General features: G+C 37.9%; 1 protein-coding gene across 1 annotated transcript in view; it reads left to right on the forward strand.

Annotated features, from left to right (window-relative positions):
• The window catches only part of PARD3 (par-3 family cell polarity regulator), a 697,528-nt gene that overhangs the window by 353,824 nt on the left and 318,692 nt on the right, over positions 1-25,012 (forward strand). The window contains 1 exon segment of the mRNA XM_042472372.1: positions 23,631-23,722. Within this exon segment, the coding sequence (XP_042328306.1) occupies positions 23,631-23,722 (92 nt within the window).

Consider the following 25,012-nt stretch of genomic DNA (forward strand, 5'->3'; position numbering starts at 1 on the left):
GATACATTGTTAACCTCCAGCTTGTAAGATTTACTTGTGTTAAGAGACTCTCAAGAATGGTAGTATTGGGGACCAAACTGAACTAGATGCCAGTAGTGCAGCCACTAAGGGCCCGAACAGACAGGCCAAAATAAGGCTGCTTTGGGTCACTTTGGAGGTTTAAATGCTGCATGCGTTCTAAGAGGCTGGAGGCTGCACCAAACCCATGCTCCAGTACTAAGGACTAGAGTGCAGCTTTGGCACAGCTTCTGGTCTCTTAAGTTGTGTATGTCATTTAAACAGCATACCTCCAAAGCAGCTTTATTTTGGCCTGTCTGTTCAGGCCATCACAAACCACAAGCTTGTAAATTCAGTCCCAGCCAGGGGCTCAGGGTCGACTCAGCCTTGCATCCTTCCGAGGTCACAAAAATGAGAACCCAGCTTGATGTGGGCTATTAGCTTACAGATGTAAACCGCTTAGGGACTGCTCATGTAATATATAAATGAAGTTGCTATTACTATTACTGTTTTATTACTAATGAGTTTATTAATCTGCAGAATTTATTTATTTATTTGCCACCTTTCTCTTAAATTGGACCCAAGGCAGCTCACATAATAATCTTTCCTGACTGTGATCTATAATAGGAAATCCCATAAAGAATTATTCTAGTCATTCCAAAATTGCTTTAAAAATAAATAAAATCTCTCAACCCCCCTCATATGTTTCTGTGTGACACAGAAAGAGACAGACAGACAGAGGGAAGGATTATGACATACCACGAAGCACTATTTCTTTATTAAAAATGTGAAATTCATATAGTGTTTGAGAACTCGTTATTTTCTTTCAAATGCACACCTTTAGATTTCTTAGAGAAGATTCAGTTGGGAATAAATGCTAAAATCACATCCTGCTTATGTTTCAGTGAAGTATTTTTGAACTTTGAAGTGCCACTTTTTTCCTTGTAAAAGAATACATGTGTTTGAAGGGAGAAGGAAGGGCACTGTTTGATGTTCAGTGATTCAGTGACATCTCTTTGCAGTGTTTGTCATTTGCCAGTAAATGGGGAAACATAATTATTGTGATTTTTTTTTTGGAATTCTTATTGGGATTTAGATACCTGCAGGTTTTAACTTGACCTTCATTCAAGTAGTTATCTTTTCCCCCTTTAAGGAGTTTACTTTCTTGAAACTATCCCTTTTACTGATTTTCTCTGTTAGGCAAGAAACAAGATTTCCTTTGAACAGTGTTCCATGCGAGAATTGTCATTAGTTAGAAAAGCAGAATCTATGGCCTAAACATGGAATCACTGCTATTGCAGAGACATAATTTTGCCACGTATGAGAGGCAGATAGCAAACATGGAGTGGGGAAGGGTTAAATTCAGGTTAAGTAAAGGCAAAAGCTCTTGAAGTGGCAGGAAGGCATTTCTTCTTTGTAAGCTTACATTCTGTCAAGTGGTGGCTTCTAGGTGCCTTGATGTCAACTCTGACTTTTGCTGACCTAATCATACAGTTTTCTTGGAAAGATTTATTCAAATGAGGTTTGCTATTGCCTTTCAGCTTAAGAGAAACAGTATGACCAAGATCAAAATGAGGGTTTCAGTAGCTAAAGGAAGAGTATTAACCCTGATCTCTAGGAGTACTAGTCCAATGCTTAAGTGACTATACCACAATGGCTTTCTCAGTCTATAAACCCATGATATAACCATAATGGGGAGAAATGACAAGAAGCAAAGGAAGGGGATATGTAGTTTTTGTAGAGAACTGACACAGTCATCCTGCTGTTTCCTATATCTTCCTCTCCTGTGTTGAGATACCCATTGTTTCCATGAAAAAGGTTCCATGTTCTAGCACACCATACATTTCTAGCATCTCTGGTGGATCATATAGGTCATGGGCCCTAAATTTATGATAGCTTCTGGTATGATCTTATAATGTCTTCAACAAGATTTTGATACCACACTAGAAAGAGAAATCTCACTGGGTTTGCTGTTAAATCTAGAAGTGGAAACTTGATGGGGAAATGTTGCAGCAAATGTGTGACTAAGGGTTAAAATAGATGGCCAGAAGGGGTGGCTTGAAGCCTCCCCTTCCGAAGGCAGATTGGGGCCACGGCAACTGCATGCTGCAGCCCCAATCCACCTTGAAGCCTCCTGAAAAAGGAGTGGCAAAGAGCTGCTCCTTTTTAGGGCGGCAAAAAGTTGGCTTTGTAGCAACACTGAGTCTGGAAGCTGGCTTCATGCCGCTCCGGCAACATGCGGAGTGTAAATGCCACACCGCTGGAGAGTCATGAAACCGCCCCCATGTAAACTTCCGGGTGGCTTCAGGATGCACAGCATATAAATGCTGCTCTCCAAAGCTGTCTGGATGATAGCGCAAAACAGCCATCTGTTTTGCCCTGAATTCTGCTTTACACTCACTTTGAGAGCGAGACATGGGGCTCAGTCCCCGCATGCTGTCATTTTATGCAGTGGAAGCCACTGATTACCATAGAAACAATGTTTTGGCTTGTATTGCTGCAAATGCATTGGTAATAGCATTATCTTGTTATTTTAAATCCAATTATACTATTAGGCCATCCAGTCCACTCCTGTTCTTACAGCATGTTTTACACAGCCAGACATAGCCTTCTGGGGAGAAGAACCCTTAAGAGCGGCAAAATGTCAATTTTATTTAATTGGGTATTCTTCCCAGTGTTTATAGATTATTCTACTTTAGGAACAGGAGTCCATGGATAGTTCTTTGTATATCTGATAGGATTCTCACCTTTCTTTCCTGCCCAGTTCATTTATACTCCAGTTACTGAAAATAAGAGGTCATAAATGATCTTTTTCTCTCCTTTGTTCTAGGACTTCCTATGCCCACTAGAGTGCAACAAGGAGGGGTATAAACCTTCACTTATTTTGTTTTATGTGGAAGAACAAAACATTTCAAATATTTTCTCTTGACTGGGCATGATTATGATTTTTCTCTGTGTGTATTTTCCAGGCTTTTTTTTCTTTGAAAAATTTGATTACACAAAACCATCTTTCTTTCTTTCTTTCTTTCTTTCTTTCTTTCTTTCCCCTCTTCTTCTTGTTTTGGCAAAACCCAGTGTATTTGTGCAGAGAACATTTTTCAGCAGAATGCACCATTTTCCATGTAACACACTATATTTTGCCCCCATTTCCTTTTTGCTAATGACTTTTAATAGGGAGGGGAAGCTTTAAAGGAGTCCTGTTTCTGATGATGTTTCTGGTGTTTTTTAAAAAGTAACTGAAATGGCAGATGTTAAACAGCAACAGTTTTAGTTCCTTTTTATTAACCATACAGACGATAGTTACTTTTCCAAAAGTTGTAGCTATAGCAGTCATTAACTATTGTGAGGGGAAGGGTTTGGAACTATAACTTTTTAAGAATATCATTTTAAGTTCTAGAATTTTTCAGGTTCTAACATTTCTTATTGGTTTCCAAGGAAGCCCTGTGCATTTCCTTTCCCTCAGAGATTTGTTTGTTTTGAGCCTCTTAGTGATTATAGAAAGTTTAGATTACATCTTCCCAGTGTATGTTATTACATCGCGTCAACTTTCTTCAGTCACCAAGACTCTCAATCCAATGATTTGATTAGATCCTTCTGGACTTTATCATAAGACTGTTGCATAGTTACCCACTGCCCCCACATTTTAACCTCAATAACTTTGTGTCACCAGCAAATTTTACCACTTCGGCTTCCATTTCCCCATCTAGGTCATTAATAATTCTGTTAAATAACCAGGGTCCCAATTTTAGTCCCCAAGGATACTATTATTAACTTCTCCCCATGTTTTCTCCAACAAGGTTTTATAAAACACTCCTTTGCTGTAAACCTCCAAGAAGAGAATGTACAGTCTTTATTGCCCTAGGCATAGTTATTGTGGAAGGAAGGAGGGAGACATTGCTGCTTTTCATCAATGTTATAGATTTTTTTTGTTTGTTTGTTGTATTGATTTTCTATTGTAGTTGCATTTTAAAAATATGCTATATTTTTAATGGTTTTCTTTTTGGAGCTAGGGTAGAGGTTGGAGACCTTCCACCTTAAAAAAAGAGACACAAATGGACTTCATGGTGATGTGTTTTGGGTTGTTCTTTTTTGGGGTTAGTATGATGATTTTTACACCATGTGTTCTGGTGGTTAAGGACAAGATAGAATGTTATATTGTATGCGTATCTTTTATGTCCTCCCTTTCTCTGTTGTTTTTGAGGTCCAGAAACCTACTATGCTTCATTCTTACCTTTGACTCCTTTGAGAATGTATTAGATAGGTGAGAACTGGGATTCAGTGAACAGTGCCACTTGTTCTGCACACTCCCAAAGTAGTTGAGGCTGATATTTCTGAAATCCAGGAAGGCTAAAGACCAAAAGAAGGTGATTTTTTTTTATAATACAGGGATCTTTTATTAAGGTGAGAAAAATTCCACTGGGCATTCTCATGTTCTTAGGTGTGCATAAAGTAGTTCTTTAGCTCCTGGGCATGGCCTTTCCCATCTCCTAGCTAGAATTTCTTTCTTCTCTTCCCTCTGCTCTTCCACTCATTACATTTTCTTGACATAGAAATAACCTTTACTAGGGTTGGTGTCACCCAGTGCGGTAACACACAGTGTCACCTCCAGTTGACCTCCTCTCATCCCACACCATATGTAACACTTAGTAATGTTTTTTGGGGGGTACTAATGTTACTCATTAATTGTAATTCCTGCATATCACTGAATGCTATGGTAATAGTTGTGACATAAAAAAAATTAGCAACATTAAAATTATACCATTAAATTACAATATAATATGTGTTTACATGTACATAGTTTCATGTGGTTGAAAAATCTGGTGAAAGGTGATGTTTTTAAAGATAATTTAAAAAGAATATTATATACACACATATATATAAACTCTGAGACTTCTTTCTGCTTCCACTGAACCTCACCCCATTCACCCATCTCTTCATCATTTTAATGGGACACAGGCAAATGCCATAGAGCCCAATTCTGCCAAAAAGGAGATGCCTGAGGAGAAATAGAGATACCCTTAGGGTGTCACCTGGTGCAGTCTGCACCCCCAGTGACATCACTGCTTTACTGTTGGCATTTGTGTTCTGGATTCCTGATGGAAATACATCCTCCTTTTCCCTTAAAGTAGCCCGGGGCACCCTGCTGCTCTAGAGCTCTTAATGCTACTGTCCATTTGTAAGCATTTTTACTGCATAAAACTTCCCTCTACTCCTTGTTTCAAAAGTTCAACAATTCTCCACTATAGTTAGGCTTTTCTGAGTTAGAAAAGAATACCTTACCAGAATAGTAGAAATACACTTGCTGGCTATATAATTTGTTTTGAAATGTCTGGCTCAGAACTAAAGTTAAATAGATGACCACTTAAACACTCTAGGTTATAAAAAAGTTGCTGCTTTTGCTTTTTGCAAATGTATGGGTTGTTAAGGACAAAAGTTAGGCTTTTTCCATTGATTACTGTGATTTTCTTAAGATGTAAGTACTGGGAGGGAGCTGATGTCTCTTTGGTTCCTATTATTGGGACCCTCCATTGGGATCAAGAGAGACCATTTAAATTACTCATTGTAATGTGGCTTGTGTGAATATGTATATGGGTGAGAAACAGAGAGAGAGTATATGAATGTGATCCTGGCAAGCCCTTCAGTGGCAAGATATCTCCCCCCCCACACACACACAATATTGAATGCTCCAGGATGCTTGCACAGAACTAAATTGGCTCTTAAGCTGCAAAAAGTTCCCATCCTAAATGTAGCACTAATTTATGCTGGTATTTCTTTCTAATATGACCTTTCTCTAAAGTTTGACACAACAATGTACGCTGATAATTCACAAAATCTCTTGATAACTGGTTAAATTGAAAATGATCTAGATACTTCAAGGAGAGTAACTGGAAAACAAGACTTGTCCATTTTGTCATGTTTTGGTCAGTTTATCCTGCCTTTGATTTGTTATTTTCTTCAATTCATGATTGTTTGCTTAAGCTGACGCATGAATTCATGTGCTCAGTTTTGAAATTAAAACCAAGTAAAAGGGAAATAGCTTTTAGCTTTCCTATGGCCTAGGATCATGCTATAGCTAGCAATCAGGGTCTCCAAAATGAAGAGCCTTTTTATTAAGGTCTCAGGATTATGCCCTCCAGATATGGATTTATTCATTCTTAATGTTGATTCATACCTGTGAAAAGGAAAATAGTAAAATAGAGAAATAAAAAGAAATTGATTTGTCACATGCCCTTTGAAGTATATAACGTTGGCCTCCTAACATTCTAATTTTGAAGATGTGTGTTTGATAGCCAGGGCTTGTTTTTAACAGATCAAGGGAGCTGGGAGTTGTTTTTTTCATAGAGTTGTGCCAGTTCTGTCATAGTGCAATTAATGCATGACTTGCAGTGTGGCTCTAGATATTTGTCAATATTAAACAGCCCTGCAGTTAGCAATTGAAATGGGTGGCATGCTGTGGCAATCCATGGTGTCAGCAGGTTCACATTGGTACTCATCCTGCTTCTCAAAATCTAGCACATTTCAACTTCCACATTCCAAGATGCCAGAAAATTTCAAAGACCTTTAGTGTGAAACAAATATTAATAAACCTTGTCAAAGATCACTTGCAATGTTGTTAAAATAGTACCTTGACAAATGAATTCTTATTGATGTTTGAACTCACTTTTCCTCTAAGGAGACATACATTTGCCCTTCATGCCAGAATGGGCAGAAGGTACAGAATTGACACCTTTTTGTCTGTTTAGTCTGTTAGGCTTTCATCCTTTGCCTTTTAAAATATACAACATTCTAAAATTTTAACTGGATATTTCCATTTAGTTTTCCAGGCTTTCACAATAGTGTTAGCTCTGCTTTGTACCGCTAGTGCTGTTTTTCTACTTTAATATGTGATTGCTTTTGGTTTCCATCATTTCTTAATCTACAGCAGATATGCCACTGGAGTCCTAAAACTAGAGGTTGAAAAAGTGGTCGATGCTGACTGGTGAATACAGGGGGTTGTGGAATGTGTGTGCATGCCTTTTTAAAGCTCTGCTTAAGAATAATTTTCTAACATGCTGCTATCTCTTAATATTTCTTGAGTTGCTAGAAGGTTATTTGCTCTTTGGCTTATACTAGGCCTACTCCAGTTCATTTGATATCATCAACTCTCAAGAGTTTCTAACTGACTCATGCGTATATATGTATACTAGAGGGATGGCTTCATGTTTGAGATAGGACCCTCCAGTGGGGGGGGGGTCCTTCTCATGGTGGAGCATGATAGGTCAGGCAGTTGTAGTGGTTTATTTAAATTTCTCTCAGAGTGGCACTACTTCCAGGGCACTGTGTGAAGTTAAAGTGACAGCTCGAATTAGTCTAAAGGGCTTTGACTGATTTCTTAAAAATCCAAGGGTGCCCTGGGATACATGTCCTTGATTGGTCCTTTCTGGTTGCTTTGAACATGACAATAGAACACTTAGGCCCAATGCTGTGGCTGGCTCTGATGTCCACGTATTCTTCAGTGTATACCACAGCTTTGCTAATTTCCTGCTTCATTTAAGGGGAGATGATGAAACTAGCTTCACATTTAAGACTGAATTATTTTACAGACATATGAGAGTATAATGGAATTTACTAAGGAAAGTAAATGTGCAAAGACAGGCTTAATGATGAAAGTGCAAAGGGAGACTTAATGTTCAACATAAACAAAAATAATGACCACAGGAACACTACATAAATTCAAACTAGACAATGAGGAAATCAAAACAAAGAGTACCCATCGCTTGGATGAAACATTGATCAGAATGTAGACTGCTGTCAGGAAATCAGAAGACTGGCAATGGGAAGCACAGCTATGAAGGAACTAGACAAGATCATAAAGAGTAAAGATATACAACTGAACACTAAGGTTAGAATCATCGAAGCCATTGTATTCCCCATTACCATGTATGGAAGTTGAGAGCTTGACAGTGAAGAAAGCAGATACCAGGAAAATCAACTCATTTGAGGCGTGGTGCTGGAGAAGAGTGCTGATGATACTGTGGGCAGCCAGAAAAACAAACAAATGGGTCAGTGAACAGATAAAGCCAGGAGTTTCTCTGGAAGCCAAGATGATAAAATTGAGGCTGTCATACTTTGGCTACATCATGAGAAGGCATGACTCATTAGAATAGATATTATGCTAGGAAGGATGGAGGGATGAGCGGAAGATCTCACACCATATGTCTAGACCCAATTAGGGAGGTTACTGGTATGAATCTACAAGACTTAAGCAAAGCAGTGAATGACAGGGGGTCTTGGAGATGTCTCATCCACATGAGTTGAGGCCCAAGGGCAGTTAACAACAATAACAACAAAATGGGATACAGCAAGATACAAATTGTGACAATGCTGAGCACTACTGTACTTATACAACATCATAAACAGTTTCAAGTTTGGAGTGGTATATATCCTTTCAGCCTACACATGGAAACTTTTAGTCAAAGCTTGGGAAAGTTACTTTTCTAAGAGGCCATGTTAACAGGGCCATTTTGAGAATTATGGTGCAGAAAGTCCAGGATTTGGATCTTTTTTTTTTTAATGGTACAGGACTGACAATGAGAAATGTGCAATTTTGTAAATGTGTCCTTGGATGACTGAGTGGAAACATGCTTAGGTTATACAACTGGCAGTTATAAGCTCATTCTCTGGATTGGGTTGGGCTGGAGAAGTACAAACACTGAAGTCTAGTTCATTATTTCAAGGTGTAAGATTTATATGTTTGGCCTTGGAGTTTGTGGATTCATATCCTGGTGTGGTGTTGGGTAGGATGGCAGCTGCCAGGTTTGCACAGTTTTAAATGTTATAATGTTTTTTTCTTGCTTTACATTCCAGAGATAATTAAAGCCTTCACCTGCAAAAATCTGTTAGAATGCAATGACTGGGATTGAAACAGTACAAACAGAAAACGGGTCTTACCTCTCCCCTCGCTGAGCAGACTGCGATGCGATTAACTTTGCAAAATGAGTGGAAATGAAAAGTAAATTGGATTTTAAAAATTCTTTCAGTTTTAATAATAGAGCTGAGTGTTAGTGACACAGGAAAGGGAAAATGGGGTTTTAACCATGAGTGTTATTTTTATCTTGCCACGTTCCCCTTAAAAAAAAAATTGCAGACTTGCAGGAAATTTAGAATTATCCCAGCTTTTGAAGTGTCCAGAATACTACAGTCTTGATATTATTAGAACATATATAGTTTGTGCTTAAATATGTTTTAATTAGAAATGTTATTAACTCCCCAATGATATCACCAAGGATTGAAGTTGCAGGGATAAAACATATATGGATATATTCAGTACTGAATGAATATGAAAAAGTCTGTTCGGTCATTTACAAGGTCATTTGCAAACTGGAAATAAAACAGACCACAAGTGCATCTACCTTACTTCTATATTTACTTTTGTATGTTACACAAAGTAGTAGTAATCTCATTCCCTGTCCCAGCCCAAGTTGGCATTGGGGAGACGCTTGCATTGTGACAGAAGTTTTCAAAGCAGCTGCAGATTAATTTTTCATCCTGTTAAAATGATCCAAGCAAAATTATTATAAAAGCACTTGAAATGTATGCCAGTCCTTAAGATCCTAACACATTGGTATTCAGAATTAATACATGATGGATATGATGGGGAAATATAACTGTCTTCCTGAAGGAGCTAAAGTGCCATGCAAACTTGTAGCTTTGCCTTCATAAATATCCCGTTTATGCATAATTTCTTCCCTTGCTCTGTTTCTGTGTGCCTAGGAGGGGTCATAAGAGTCATCCATTATGCATCTTTTTCATTGTTCCAGACATATACAGGTGATCTTTTACCCCAGTCCTTGGTTTTTCCTTTTCTATAGGGATAACCTGCCGTGCTGATGCCACATGTTTAGCACAATTTTACTGTGCCTTTATAAAAATCACAGAATGTTAGGTGATTACTTTTTGTCATTGCTCTTCTTTCACTGAATAACTTGCACTGTGGTGCAGAAGTGACAAATAAATAAATAAACGTGTTGTTCTACATTAGATACAAGCAGGTGAACTGAAAGCAGTCTATTTATAGAAGGTCTAATGGATGTGTTTAGCTTGACCTACTTTTTTCAGAGTACTTCACTGAGAAAACAGATGCACCTCAGTTATGTGAATACTGACTTTCAAATGATTGTCTTTCTCTGCTTCTCCTTTTTATACAGATACCATCTTTTTATGCCTCACAGGCTATATATTTCTTGTCATTTCTTAGGTGCCTCACTAGTTTCCTGAGATACCAGTATGTTGTCACTTGCAGCCAGTAGTGAATACCCCATTGACAGAAGGCATTATGTGGAGTACTGTTGGCCACTTTCTAGCTGGAGTTACTCTGTTGACATGTTGACTATAGACCCAGTGTTCTCCTTTAGACTTTTAAAAAAAAAAAACAGTACTCAGCGCTAGATTTTTAAGGAAAGAAGAGATGCAGGGAGATATCTCACAGAATAGCCCTTTCTCCCATTACCTACATCAAGTCTGTGATGATTTTCCCCCTCTCACTGAGCATCAGTATTTGGGGGGGGGGGGGAATGGCTTGCAAGGATTGCATGCTTCTCTGTGTGGGACCAGAGCTATCCTTACCTCAAATCATCACTGCCCCCCATGCCTTTTCTTTTTCTCACATAACAACACCAGTACTGTCCCATGGTTCCTTTTTTCATTCTATCTGCTGTCCCCTTTCCCTTCCTCCTCTATGCAGAAACACACAGATAGTATGAGCTCTCTTCCCATTTGGAGTAGGGGGACAAATGGTGAGAAGTTGTTCTTTAATAACCATGATGTTGTTTAAGGTGAGGAGGAGGTGGGAAACCTGGCCTCTGACCTCTTCCCTGACTTATGTTAAATCGAAGAATTCCCAACTTGTGTATGTATGTGCTTTCAAGCCATCTGTCCACTTATGGCAATTCCCATCTTACAGTCCCCCAAAGTTACCAGGTTTTTCTTCCTGGTGCATGCTACCAGTTGGACTGGTAGATTGGATTTTCCTTCTTTCCTTCACCCGAAAACAACTGTGCTACAAATTTCCATATTCTTGCTTCAATGTTAGGCAGGAAGGGATTTGGAAGACTCTGGGAAAGATGATTGCAACCTCAGAAGACTTTTATTATTATTTTTGAGGTAGGTTGGCATGTTTACCTGCCTAGGTGGACATTAACTAGAGGGAAAGGAGATGTTGACTGTTTCTGTCTACATTTGTGTCTGTTCAGTTAAGGAATAGTCTGTTTTTATTAGAGTATAATATTCACAAGGGTCAGTGTGGTGTAGTGGAGAGACCAGCATGTGTATCCCTACTCAGCCACAAAAATCCACTGGGTTAAATTGGGCAAGTTACACTCTCTCAGCTTCAGAGGTGTATGCATTTGCCTTCAAGTCACCTATCAACTTATATGGCAATTCCATGTATTTCATAGGATTTTCTTAGGCAAGGAATACTCAGAGGTGGTTTTGCCAGTTTCTTCCTCCCAAATATAGCCTGCAGCACCTAGTATTCATTGGTGGTCTCCCATCCAAATACTCATCCAAGTACTAACCAGGGCTGACCCTGTTTAGCTTTCAATATCAGACAGGATCTTGTGCCTTTAGGGCATTTAGGCAACCCAGCTTCAGAGACAGGCAAAGACCCTTCCAATAAATCTTGCCATGAATACCCTGCCATAGTTCACCTTGGGGTCACTTGCATGACTTTAAGGGACACAACAGAAACAACAACAACAACACAACAGTCACACAGTCATATTTGGTCCTTGCAAATATTTCAGTCATATTTATTGGAATTTAGCCACAGTAGAATTATTTGATAAACTAACTGCAGTAGGCTAACTTTGAAATATTTATATTTATATTGTATTAGATCGTGCTGTCTAAAAAAAATACCACCCCCCCCCAAAAAAAAAACAACCCAAAAACCCCAGAGGTTGTATGGGAGTAAGATAAAGTCATGTGAACGAGGAAAACAAAAGGCCTTTTGGTCCCTATTTTTCTACAACTCTACAGAGGAGGAAAGTCAGAAAACAGAACTTCTCTAGAGGATTGAACACTTCAGTTATATACATAGGCATAAATGCATGATAAATTACATGGTTACAAGATTTCTGTGCCCCTTCCCCTGAAAATTCTCAGTATGCATTTAACTGTTTTCCCCATGATGATATCAAAATATAATTTATTGACTTGCCAATAATTATTTTGCATGTTCTAATTGTTAATAATTTCCAGATGTTTATATACAAGTGTGTATACCAAGAATGCATTATGCAAGCTGTTGATTCTGAAAAATATGACCTAGGGCTGTTTCTGAAAGCTTTCATTCTTTTCCCCCCACTGTGCACGTCTGGCTTTAAAAGACATATTCTTGTATGCTCCTGTATGTATTATTCAAAATGTATTTTCTTAGAAAGAAAGAAAAGTATCAGGGATAAGAGAAGTAATACAGTTTGCACTGCCTTCAAATGCAATTAAGTAAAAGTTTTTCTTAAAACTACTCAATATATTGAGATTTCTACACTGTTGACATGGTACAAACTTTGGATGAAATATAAAAATAGCATTTCTATAATCTGCATTGATCAGTTTCTTAGAAAGCATTTTGGATGTTGCTAGTACTGTTGAAAATGTCAGAGTCTGCATGAAGTAGTACCTTAAAAATAATGTTCTGCCTTTCTTATATTTTCCCTTTCTCCCATTGCCAGTAGGTGTCACTTTGGGAACTGTGAAATCTGTTTTGTTGACAAGACACGTAAACCCACATTTATAAATGATTGTTTCACAGCTATGGATTCATCTGCAAGTGGGCTGTAATGATAATTACTTTTTTCCCATAGTTTTGCCTCAACAGAATAACAAGCGGTGTGTATAATCTACTAATTGATCAATATTTTCTGCAAACCAGGAGTGCTATCAGATGGAAGAATAGATTTATTTTAGGAATTAGGCATATGCTTTCGTATACTATTATCCCATAAGCATTCTGAATTTGAGTATTCAATTTAAATTGAATACTTTAACACCCCAAGTCTTTGTCTAAAACAACAGGGTTTTACACTGTGTGGAGTTTAGTAGCAGTGTTGACAGTCTTCAAGAGCCCAAGAATAGTAGACTCATTGAATAAATTGTTAAATGGTGAATCAGCACATAGAGTAGACCTGATGATCCAGTGGGTCTACTCTAGTTGCAACTAACACTGAAGGTGTGTGAGGGCTAACAAAATGAATTTCAACATGGAAAAATGTAAGGAACTGCACTTAGGGCGGAAATATGAAATGCACAGAAATAGGATTGGTGTCACCTGGCTGAATGAAACTACGTGAGAAAGGGATCTGGGAGTCCAAGTAGACCACAAATTGAACATGAGTCAACAGTACGAAGCGGCAGCTAACAAGGCCAATGCGATTTTAGGCTGCATCAATAGAAGTATAGTGTCTAGATCAAGGGAAGTACCGTAATAGTTCCACTCTATTCTGCTCTGGCCAGGGCCCACCTGGAATATTGTGTCCAGTTCTGGGCACCACAATTTAAAAAGGATGTTGAAAAACTGGAGCATGTCCAAAGGAGGGTGACTAAAATGGTGAAGGGTCTGGAAACCATGTCTTATGAGGAATGACTAAGGGAGCTGGGGATGTTTAGCCTGGAAAAAAGAAGGTTAAGAGGTGATATGCTAGCCCTGTTTAGATATTTGAAGGGATGTCATATTGAGGAGGGAGCAAGCTTGTTTTCTGCTGCTCCAGAGAACAGGACCCGGAGCAATGGATGCAAGCTGCAGAAAAAGAGATTCCACCTCAACATTAGGAAGAACTTCCTGACAGTAAGGGCTGTTTGACAGAGGAACACACTCCCTCAGAGTGGGGTGGAGTCTCCTTCCTTGGAGGTCTTTAAACAGAGGCTGGATGGACATCTGTCAGGAATGCTTTGATTTAGATTTCCTGCATGGCAGGGGGTTGGGCTGGATGGCCCTTGCGGTCTCTTCCAACTCTATGATTCTAGGAAGGCACATCTCTGGAAAAAGAGGGGGAGGAGTATGTGGGATCAATTCTTGGAAGGAGTCATCTTCTTTGGACTGGCTCCAGTAGTTAAAATCTGTCCTATTCCCCATCCATGCCAGTCCAGAGCATGTGGCCTCTGTAAACCCCGTATATATGTGCCAGCCATGCCTCTCTCCTCCACAATAAAGTCACTTTTGGATCAGCAACTAAGCAGCTGGCTGGGTAGTGCTGAGAGGCCTTTTGTCCATGGCCAGCACAGGCACAGCCAATTGCTTGGTTGCTGCTTCCAGAGTGATCAGGTGGCAAAGGGAGCAGCGACCAAGATTAGTTGTTTTGAATTTGCAGAACAATAGACCTATTATAAAGAAATATCAAGAAATACACACGAGGAGGCACTTTATCCTTATAAATAGCACCTATAGTAACAATAATCAGTCCTTTTAAGAACACCTGATCTTGAATATATCCAAAAGTTATATTTTAAAACTTAATTTACTTACAATCTATCTGCCCAGAACAAATGAAACATCTCTGCCTTATTGTGTGTCCTGAATTATGGTGCTTTCTACTTGCTTATCCCTGTTCCTTCTCCTCCACTAGTCTCTCTCTCTCTCTCTCTCTCTCTCTCTCTAAATCTGCATACACATACGTAAGCCAACCAATTCTGAATCCTTTGTTAACTTGAATACTTTGAAGAAAAGCAACATTTTGAATATGGCCTTGCTATGATTAATTATTTTTGAACAGAAGAATTGTATTTTCCTGGGGTAGGATTTTTGTTTTGTCTATAGACTTGTTGCTGACTGTGGTTGTCTTGAAGTTAGATTCATTTTGTAAGACCTGAAGAGCATCCCATGGAAGTCATTACATGAATTTACGATACAACAGCACTTGGTAAAAATACTATAGATAATTCACATTCATTAAGCTCCTTCACCAAGGTCTAATGCCAAACGAATAAGCCAACTGTGTCTTGTTAAGTCGAAGGCTTTCATGGCCAGCATCCATAGTTTTTGTGAGTTTTTCCGGCTATGTGGCCATGGTCTAGAAGAGTTTTTTTTCTGATGTTTCACCAGCATCTGTGGCTGGCATCCTCAGAGAATTTTCTGAAGATGCCAGCCTCAGATGCTGCCGAAACATCAGGAATAAACTCTTCTAGATCATGGCCACATAGCCCAAAAAACCCACACAAAACTATCTCTTGTTGCTTTGAAAGTTCCCAGGCTTTCACATATGTGTCCAGATCTCAAACTTGTCAGTCTTTCCCCCTGTATGTTGTAAAGGAAATATTTTTGTCTTCAACAATAGTCTACTTTACTTTGATTGAAAATATAGTGTTTTCTTGTTTGGCTTTTTTGTGAAGAGTGTACAACAATTTTCTCTAGTATAATCTTGTGAATATCTTCTAATAGCAATGGTTGCCCTCCATGATATCTAGGTTCTCTATTAATTCATACTTATATATAAAGGTTTCCGCTGTAGATTGTATAACTTTGCTAGATTACTCATACTCTGGAACACTTCCTGTAATAATGAAGTACAGTGGAACCTTGGTATCTGGGAGCAAGGGATTAGGATGAGTGTAGCATTTAAGAAGACAGAATTTTTACATACAAATAAATGTCTTTTAGCTATAAGTTTTAAAAGTATGTATATGAGTCAGCAAAAATAATAGCAGGCATGCTTGCAGAAAAATAAAAAAACCCATGATTCTCATATTTTTTACCCTTGTGACACCCATACACATGCCTTAATTGACATATCATATAAATAAAAATATTTTGTTTAGTGTGCATATTTTTATTTGCACATTCATGTATATTCATATTTTAACATTTTATGTTATATCAGGGAAGCAGGATGTGGAAGGCTCTTGGTGTATGGACAGTGGAATGGATCAAATTGGACCCAATTCAGGAGTCCACCAAAAGAACCCAGGATTATTCAGATGTTTTAAGGAAAATATTAGATTTTTTGGAAAATACCAAACTTCCCCCTGACTTTGATTATTTCAGAGCAAAGTTGGGTTAAGGCCCAGAAACAACCATACATTATGAGGGCTGCCACTACCGGGTGCAGGGTGAATTTAATGTTTTCTTCCAGTGTAGACAACCCCTGGGAGAAAGCTTCCCTCAAAGATATTAAAATCCAGCCATGGTAATATAGGGAATTATGGACCTTCACATAGTCCAGATCTAGGCTGTATATTTAAGAGAACTACATTAACTTTTAGCTTACTGCACTGCATTTACTTAAATTAGCAAGATATTAGTTAAGACTCATGGGCTGCATTTGCACATCGTACATGTTTTAGTGTGATATGAATGGGTCACAGGGAGCTGTTACTTGTGTGCTTCTTCCTCTTCTCTCCTTTTTCCTTTTAGCCGAGAGGAAGAATTTGTAAAGATTTTGCTTTTATCCTTAGTTACTCACAGTTTTGTGTAGATGACACCTGTAGTTAACATTCATGATTATTATTTTTAGTGAGCCACATTTAGAAACTTGGGTTTGAGCCCAAGGCTCTTTCATGTTAACCAACTTTCTCCCCGCTTGAAAGAGAGACAGACCTAGATGGGTGGAGTATATTGGCACAGGTATAGAAATCACTCTTTCCTCAAGCCACAGTTAGTTTGATTTTGTTTACTCTCACTTGCTTTGCTTGTATGGAAACTGATTCTCTGAAGAGATAGGCAAACTAATAATAAAGTAAAAAAGACACAAAGGCCTGTTAAGGGTTAGCCCTAATGCAGGGGTAGGCAACCTGCGGCCCGCGGGCCGGATGCGGCCCGGCGAGGCCTTGAGACTGGCCCCAGCCCGGTCCTGCTGCCGATTGCCGCCGGGGCCTTTGGGGGGCAATTGTCTATAGAAGCCTCAGAAACATGCATTTATATTAATATTTTTTTTAAAATCAGCAAATTTTTTCACGTGTCCTCCATTTTTTTAAAAAAAAGTGTCTTCTATTTGAAAATTTTGTCCTACATTTGTCCTGGTTTATTTATATATTTAATTTTTTAAAAAAAATATTATTTAATTATTTATTTTTGGGCTTCGGCCCCCCAGTTGTCTGAGGGACAGCAACCTGGCCCCCGCCTCAAAAAGATTGCCTACCCCTGCCCTAATGAGTTCAGGCAGAAGCAATGCTTTGGTACTGTTATTTTAGAAAGGTCATTATTGTAAATGTATATGGATATGTGGAACAAAGTAGATATAAGCTATTGCATTATTGCATATTCCAACTAATACCTAGTTTACCATTTTGTAGAGATTTGGCATGGAACTAAATGTTATGAGGCAGAAAGAATTGTCAAAGCCATTTCTTCAATATTAATAATATTGTCGGGGAAGGGAACCCATTGGCATGGAATGAGTATCAGAAGGGAGTATGTGCATGTGTAATGTAATTCATATCCTTGTGGTATGCATGGTTTTATGAATAAGTTTTTTACTACATAGTTTTATAAAAAAACATTGGTGAACAAAATATGTTGCTTAAGATTACCAAATTGCTGGCTCTAGAACCTTCTCAAACTCCCAAATCAAGTATATCATTTTCTAATTTTATCTCAGTAACAGGTGAGGTTTATAATTTCAGGGGGAAAAAACCCCAAGGCAATAATTGCTTGTAGCAGATACTTTCAAAGCTAGTTACTTTTTTTAGCAAATGAGAATTCTTAAGTTACTTCCCTCTGCAGGTGTCCAAATTAATCTACATTTGGTTCCATGTAAATGAAAGTCTGTGTTATATTGGAAAGAAAAGAGTGGCTGATTACAGCAGTATTAAATTGTTTTTTAAAAGGGACACATCTGTTGATTATGGCATCATGATACCAGTGCTGTAGAAAAGCTTAGAAGTGTCTTTTACTCTAAGTATAATAATTGAGACAGATAATTTTTAGTTTGTAAGATTACCAAAATCAAATTGAAACAGGATATGATTCCCTTAGAACTACTAAAACACTGGAAAAAATATGGATAAAAAATAAAACTGTAAGTACTCAAACTATGTATTCTTGTAAAATGGGTTTATCTGGAAAAAAATACCCAAAATATATATTTAAATTCATACCCACACTTAACTATGGCCAAGATCATATTCACTTCAGGCATAGTGTTACACAAGCAAAGATACAATAGATTTCAGTTACCCAATTGTGTATTGGTTTCCACGGTCTAAGGTCACATTTTGTACAATGCTTAATTAACTTCTCATCCCTCTATGAAGTCAAAAAGGAGAGACAGGGCTTTGTGTGTGTTTTGAAATGGTTGGCTGCTTTAGGGACTACACTTGTACAACTTCTGAGAAAGTGCAACCATTTGCACAACTATTTTTATGATGTCATAGTGCTGCAGTATGATTTGATTGTTGTATATTCTGTTTTGCTTTATCACAGTGGTATAGAATCCTACTAGAACAGCATCCAGCAAGAAATCCCCCACAGATGGGGAAAGTCTATATTAGTCAGTGGCCAAAGACATATAATGGGATTTTAGTCTCAACTGAACATTCATTATTATTATTATTATTATTATTATTATTATTATTATTATTATTATTATTATTATCCTTTATTTATAAAGCACTGTAAATTTACACAGCGCTGTACATGCAATCTTTTTAATTGGACGGTTCCCTGCCCTCAGGCTTACAATCTAGAAAGACACGACACAAAAGGAGAAGGGAGTGGTGGTGGGGAAGGGGCCTTTCTAGTAGGATAATACATATAAAATACATAGCAATACAGGAAATGATTCAATAAACAGACAACAAAAGAGCATCAAATAGCAAGTGACAATTATGCAATGCCTGGGAATGCTTCTCTGAACAAGATGGTCTTCAGCTCCGTTTTGAAGCTGGTTAATTCATAAGATTGTGTAAACATGCATCACATTTCCCACCTTCACTTATGCCAAATAGGAACAGATCAACCTAATTAGCATTAACTCTAATTTAAATCAGATCTGACCAAATTGATCTAGCCAACCTTAACATTTGACCACAGAACAAATCAAAGAAGATCAACTCCTTACCCAATGAATCACTGCCTTCCAATACATTTATAGAGGTCACACAAAATGACATTCACCAAAAATGAATGAAAGCCAAAGACTTAGGTTACTAAATGACCAGCGGAACCTGTGCTAAAGACAAGGAGGTGTCTGCCATTAATCAAAAAGAGTGGAAGAGCAAATGTGGTAAGGTTGAAGCAAATGAACTGCCTTAGATCTCACAATAGTAGAAAGGTAGCATATACATGCAATCAATCAATAGATAAATAAATAGACAGACCTACCACACTCAACTCATACATTACCTTTCCAGGATTCGTATGGGTATGCACATCCATGCTGCTGCATCATGGTTCCTTATTTTCTGTCATTATTTTTGTTTGGCAGGTGGAGGTAAAGGTTTTAAGATGTAGATGTAGAAGTATAAGTACCTCTTGGGAAATGAACATTTGGCTTTTATTACTGACCCATTTCCAGACCACAGAAGCAAACAGCCCAGAATCAATGCCAGTAAAGTCATGAGACACACCAGGCAAGGATAGTCCAGGAAAAGAGTTTGAGAATGAGATCTGGGTAAAAGAAAAGAGAGTTATCAATGAGTTGGGTTAATTAAGTGAGGACAATCTGAAATCAAAGCTCTGAAGCTTGTGTAGCTGTGTATTCTGAACCAGACTCAGAATTCAGGTGCAGATAGTGCTGTGCTAAGTCCATGAAAGTAGGGAGTAGCTGAAGAGGCAGAAATGCTTTCCCAAACCATCACTGTCATAGTGGTTTTGCTCTGTGGAACAACCAAATTAAAAAACAACAACCCCGCTCCACTAGCATCTTGGCCTAAGAGCAATGTGCAGGATGTTTCTAAATCTATCATTTTATTCTGGTATCTCCATTCTTCTTTGGCTTTTCAGCAGAAGTCTTAAAAACCCACCTTTGAAATCTAAAAAAAAAGTGTTTTTTTAAAAAAATTAAGATGTGAAAGGCTGCTGTTGGAGGAGAAGATCCACAATGTTCCAGCAGATGAGAAGACCCTGTTAGATCTCAGCAATTTCCTTTATATTCATAGAGAAGGGAGTGCATAGCTTGTGCTGGTGAGGTTTTCTCTGTCATCTTAAAATATTTATGCTGCTTTCAGCTATGTATCACAGACCAGACTTTAACACACATGAACTCTGCAACAAATACATATGAAATCACTTATAAATGCTAACATGTTGCCGGGAGACTCAATATTCTTTATATATGAACACCTTTCAAAAAATAAATAACACAAATATCTAATTTTGAGTTTGTGTTTATATTCCTAATGCAGTTCCAGGCAAGTTCAAGATGCTGGTTAACCTTTGAAATGTATTACTTGTCTGGTGCTTAAGAGAGATAGATGACTAAGAAGTGCATATTAGAGGCTCTCAAAACACAGAATCATCAATCTTTGAGTATCTTAGTTTCATGCAGGGATCTGCCATCCAGTATGTATATCTATAGCTCATTGAGAGCTGGGTACATCAAGCTTCTTATTTTTTCAGGCCCTCAGAGGAAATGTCAATTGGACTTTACCGACTGCCTCTGCCCCACTTTAATATCTCTTCAATAATTTAATATATTGTCTGACTTTTCTGAACTCATAACCTTTCACCCATCTCATATTATTTTGCTGATTGATGACTCAGTTTGCAGAATCTAAATCTGTGCTCTGAAATTTGGGGGGGCACAATAAAATAGATGTGTGCTTCTGTATATACATAAAGAATTAAATAGATGCAGTTTTCTATAAAGCTTCACAGCTAATGATGGTCTAAATCTTCTCTTCCTGACAGGAAGATGCTTAAATTGATACTGTACTTGCTATTGTACTGTTGACGCCTAAATCATATATGCACTCATATACATTAAGCTTCCATTGTCTAAAAGAACATACAGGCTGAGTCTCCCTCATCCAAAATGCTTGGGCCAAAGGTGTTTGGGATTTTGGTGGTTTTTAAATAATGAGATATCTTGGACATGGCAGTCAAGACTAAATACAAAATTCACCTATGTTTCGTATACACATCATACGCATAGCCTGAAAGTAACTTTTATACAATATTTTGATAATTTTGTGCATGAAACAAAATTTGTCTACATCGAAGCATCAAAAAGCAAAGGTGTCTCTATCTTACCCATGTGGACAATTTAGGATTTTGGCATATTTCAGATTTTGGAATTCTAAATAAGACCGACTTAATCTTTATACACTTTTAATTCTTTGAATCCAGAAATAGTGCTTGAAATGCTAAATTGGTGTTTAATATGGGCCACAGCAACCATAGTGCATTGTAAATGCCCAATTTCATATCAGGTTCTTGGTGGAGGAAAAGTCCCCAAATGTCATGTTGGTGGTTGCTAAATTTCTTTCAGAGGCGAGGATTAGAGCTCTCTATGTGTTTTAGATAAAGCTGGTAGTAATAATTTTATTGTTTTTACTGTACTATTTATTCCTTTTAGATGTTGTTTTTAATTTCGTGTTTGGTTTTCTATTAGATCTATTGAATCTGTTGATCATAATAAATTATGACGATGTTGATGATGATGACCATATAGTGCATTGTAAAAGGAGGATTTATAGAGGCAACCATCTGACAGATTATGATCTGTATTTGTATTTTTTTAGGAATATTTATATGTATTTTTATGTCTTTTATGAGTACTTTTTATGAGTTTTGTTACTGTATATTGTGTTTGTATGCTGTATTTTGTTGTTCTTATGCTGTCTGTGACCATAATAAATATTTATCATTATCAGAGGAAAGGGTCAATAAATTATGCTATACATTGGAAGTTTATAAACCACTTAAGTAGACTGAAAGCTGCTGAAGTTTATTATTATTATTATTATTATTATTATTATTATTACATTTTATTTATAAAGCACTGTAAATTTGCACAGTTTGTGGAATGATACTCACTGAAGTACAGAAAGAGAAGCTGCATTCATCATTTGAGATTATGTTGTGCTTTAACCTTCTAGTTAGTGGGGTATACAGATTTATAGCATATAATAAACTCATGTTTCGGTTACTACATAAATAACTATAACACAATAATTATATTAAGAACTTATTTAAACATTCTACTCTATTCTTTATCTCATTCTAACCATGGGGACCATATACATTTTAGGTAACTTGGCAGCAATCAGCCTGGTTAACCCTTTTAGACTACCCTGCCTGTGGTTAATGTCCTGCTTTTGAACAATCCATAACTTAATAGCAGAATACGTACTCTGCATACACTCCCAGGTCAAAGCCCAACTATCTTGAAGGAAGATTGCAAGTTTTCTGCTCCTAGAGAATCATTTCAGGCCAGCATAGGCCATTGGAGGACCAATACTCTTCATAAGGCTATCTGTGGAGATAGAGTTAACAACACTTTAGTAAGATCACATTTGGATTTACTGTAATGATGTAATAGTTTCGGTGTTGGATTATGACTCTCGAGATCAAGATTCAAATCTGTGCTCAGCCATGAAAACCCGCTGGGTAGGCATAGCCAAGTCACACTCTCTCAGTCTGAGAGGAAAGGCATAGCAATCCCCTTCTGACCAAACCTCATCAAGAAAACTGTGTGATAGGCTTGACATGAGTTGAAAATTACTTATAGGCAAACAACAACAATGCACTGTACATAGTTGTCTGGAAATGGTTCAGGAGTATTTGTTGTTAGCTGCCCTTGAGTCGGTTCCGACTCGTGGTGACCCTGTGGATGAGACATCTCCAAGAATCCCTATCCTCCACTGCCTTGCCCAGATCCTGCAAGCCCTTGCCCACAACTCCCCTGATTGAGTCCATCCATCTGGTTTGTGGTCTTCCTCTCTTTCTTTCACCCTCCCTCTTTCCTGGCATTATTGGTTTTTTTCTAGTGATCTTCTCATTATGTGGCCAAAGTACGATAGTCTCAACTTGATCATCTTTGCTTCCAAGGAGAGCCCTGGGCTGACCTCTTCAAGAACCCATTTGTTTGTCTTCTTGGCTGTCCATGCTATCCTAAGTACTCTTCTCCAACACCACATTTCAAATGGATTTTTCTGTCTGCTTCCTTCATTGTTCAGCTCTCACATCCATGCATGGTAATTGGGAATACAATGGCCTGGATGATTCTGACTTTAGTGCTCCACTGTATGTCTTTGCTCTTCAGTATCTTTTCCAGTTCCTTCATAGCTCCCCTTCCCTTTCCTAGTCTTCTTATTTTTTGACTGCAGTCTCCGTTCTGGTCAATGTTTGATCCTAGATAAGGGAATTCTTTAACGCTTTCAATTTCTTCATTGTCTAGATTGAATTTGTGTATTTCTTCTGTGGTCATTATTTTTATTTTCTTTATGTTCAGCATCATACCTGCTTTTGCACTTTCATCTTTGACCTTCCTTATTAACTGTTCCAGCCCCTGAATGTCTTCTGCAAATAATGTGGTGTCAGAAGTATTAGCTGTTTCAAAATGTTTGGGACATTTTTTAGAGGGTGGCATAATCCAGGAGTAATGCTTGATACCTGTAGGTATACATTGATTTATCTATCTGTTTATTTATCTATGGAAAGCTCTTTTTATATATGGAAAAACGGTATGTTTTATTGGCATTATTTCTTTTATTACCAGGATGAAGATGGGACAGAAGAAGAAAACAGCCGAGTTGAACCAGTGGGTCATGCAGACACGTGCTTAGAGATTACCACCAACTATTCTTTAGAGTAAGTTTATTAGTAGAATTCTTTAAAAAAAAAAGTTGCAAGCAATATCTTCTAATATGTACAATATGTTTTTATATGCTTTTGTTTGTATTTATATGTATTCCACACAATAATTGGTCTGTAGGCAGTCCCTAAATCATTTTCAACTTGACATGTCCCAGAATAGAAAAAATGTTTCAATTCTTATCGATTTGTTATGTCTTGACTTTCAAGGCACACACATTTCCTTCCCTTGGGGCAGGAATGAGACAATTTTTATTGTCAAGGTCCCTGCAATTTGTGCAAACCTTTCTGTGGAAAAGAAAAGAGGACTCTATGGAATCCCCTTCTAGAAGCAAAGCACAGATATACATATTGCACACACCCTAACCACCGGGTGATACAAATTACTCAAACCATAGTCATTCTAATTGGAAGTAAACAACAACAACAACAATTGCATAGTTTTACTTCATTTGTGAAATTTTGTGTGATTTGAGCAACAATAAAATGTTCTAGTTTTCTTCTTATTATTACCATAATATCATCTTATGAGATACAGAGAATAATTGTACTGTTCCTTTTGCTCACATCTGAGGGAAGGACAAGTGAGGTTTTACATTTCTTCAACTGAATGAACCAAATGCCAGTGTTCCCCCCCCCCCCCCCAAAATCATCCCTCTAATGAACAAACTTTGGCCAAAAGGACAGGGCAAGTTGTGTGGAAAGCCTCAGTGCTGCATCCACTAGCTTCTATCTGTATCATAGAGAGATAAGAATTCTTTACTCAGAATACCTTTGTTTATGTAGAAAAAATCCATTGTAAAATATGCACTATTATCTTTGGGCTTACCTTTTAACACAATAAGAAGAAATTGGGTAATTCACACTATGCAGAGAAGGGATAAAATCACTGAGCAAGTAATGAAAAATCAATTTTGACTATTCACTAGAATTCTTCCTGCTGTGCTGCGTCTCTAGTACGCCCTTAAAACAGCAGTGTAAAATGTGAAAACTACTAGGCTAGTTAGGGAATAGCATGTGCTTTGCTTGCAGATATTACCCAGTTCTATTACCAGCATCTCTAGAGCTGCTGTCCTTCAGTGTGAACAGTGCTATGATACAGCAGTGGCCAGACTAGATGTAAGGAGACTTCTCATATCCTTCATGGAAGGACCTTGTGCTATGTCAGAAGAAGGTTGGTCTCAGCACATCTGATGCTCTAAAGTACCTCTCTTGTGACATTTCAGAAGATGTTTTTGAAATTCTTCTAGGTCATTGCAGTAGAGATACAGGCCACTGTTCAAAGAA

This window comes from Sceloporus undulatus, chromosome 6 (genome assembly GCF_019175285.1).
Source record: "Sceloporus undulatus isolate JIND9_A2432 ecotype Alabama chromosome 6, SceUnd_v1.1, whole genome shotgun sequence".
In the NCBI taxonomy this organism is placed as follows: Eukaryota; Metazoa; Chordata; class Lepidosauria; order Squamata; family Phrynosomatidae; genus Sceloporus; species Sceloporus undulatus.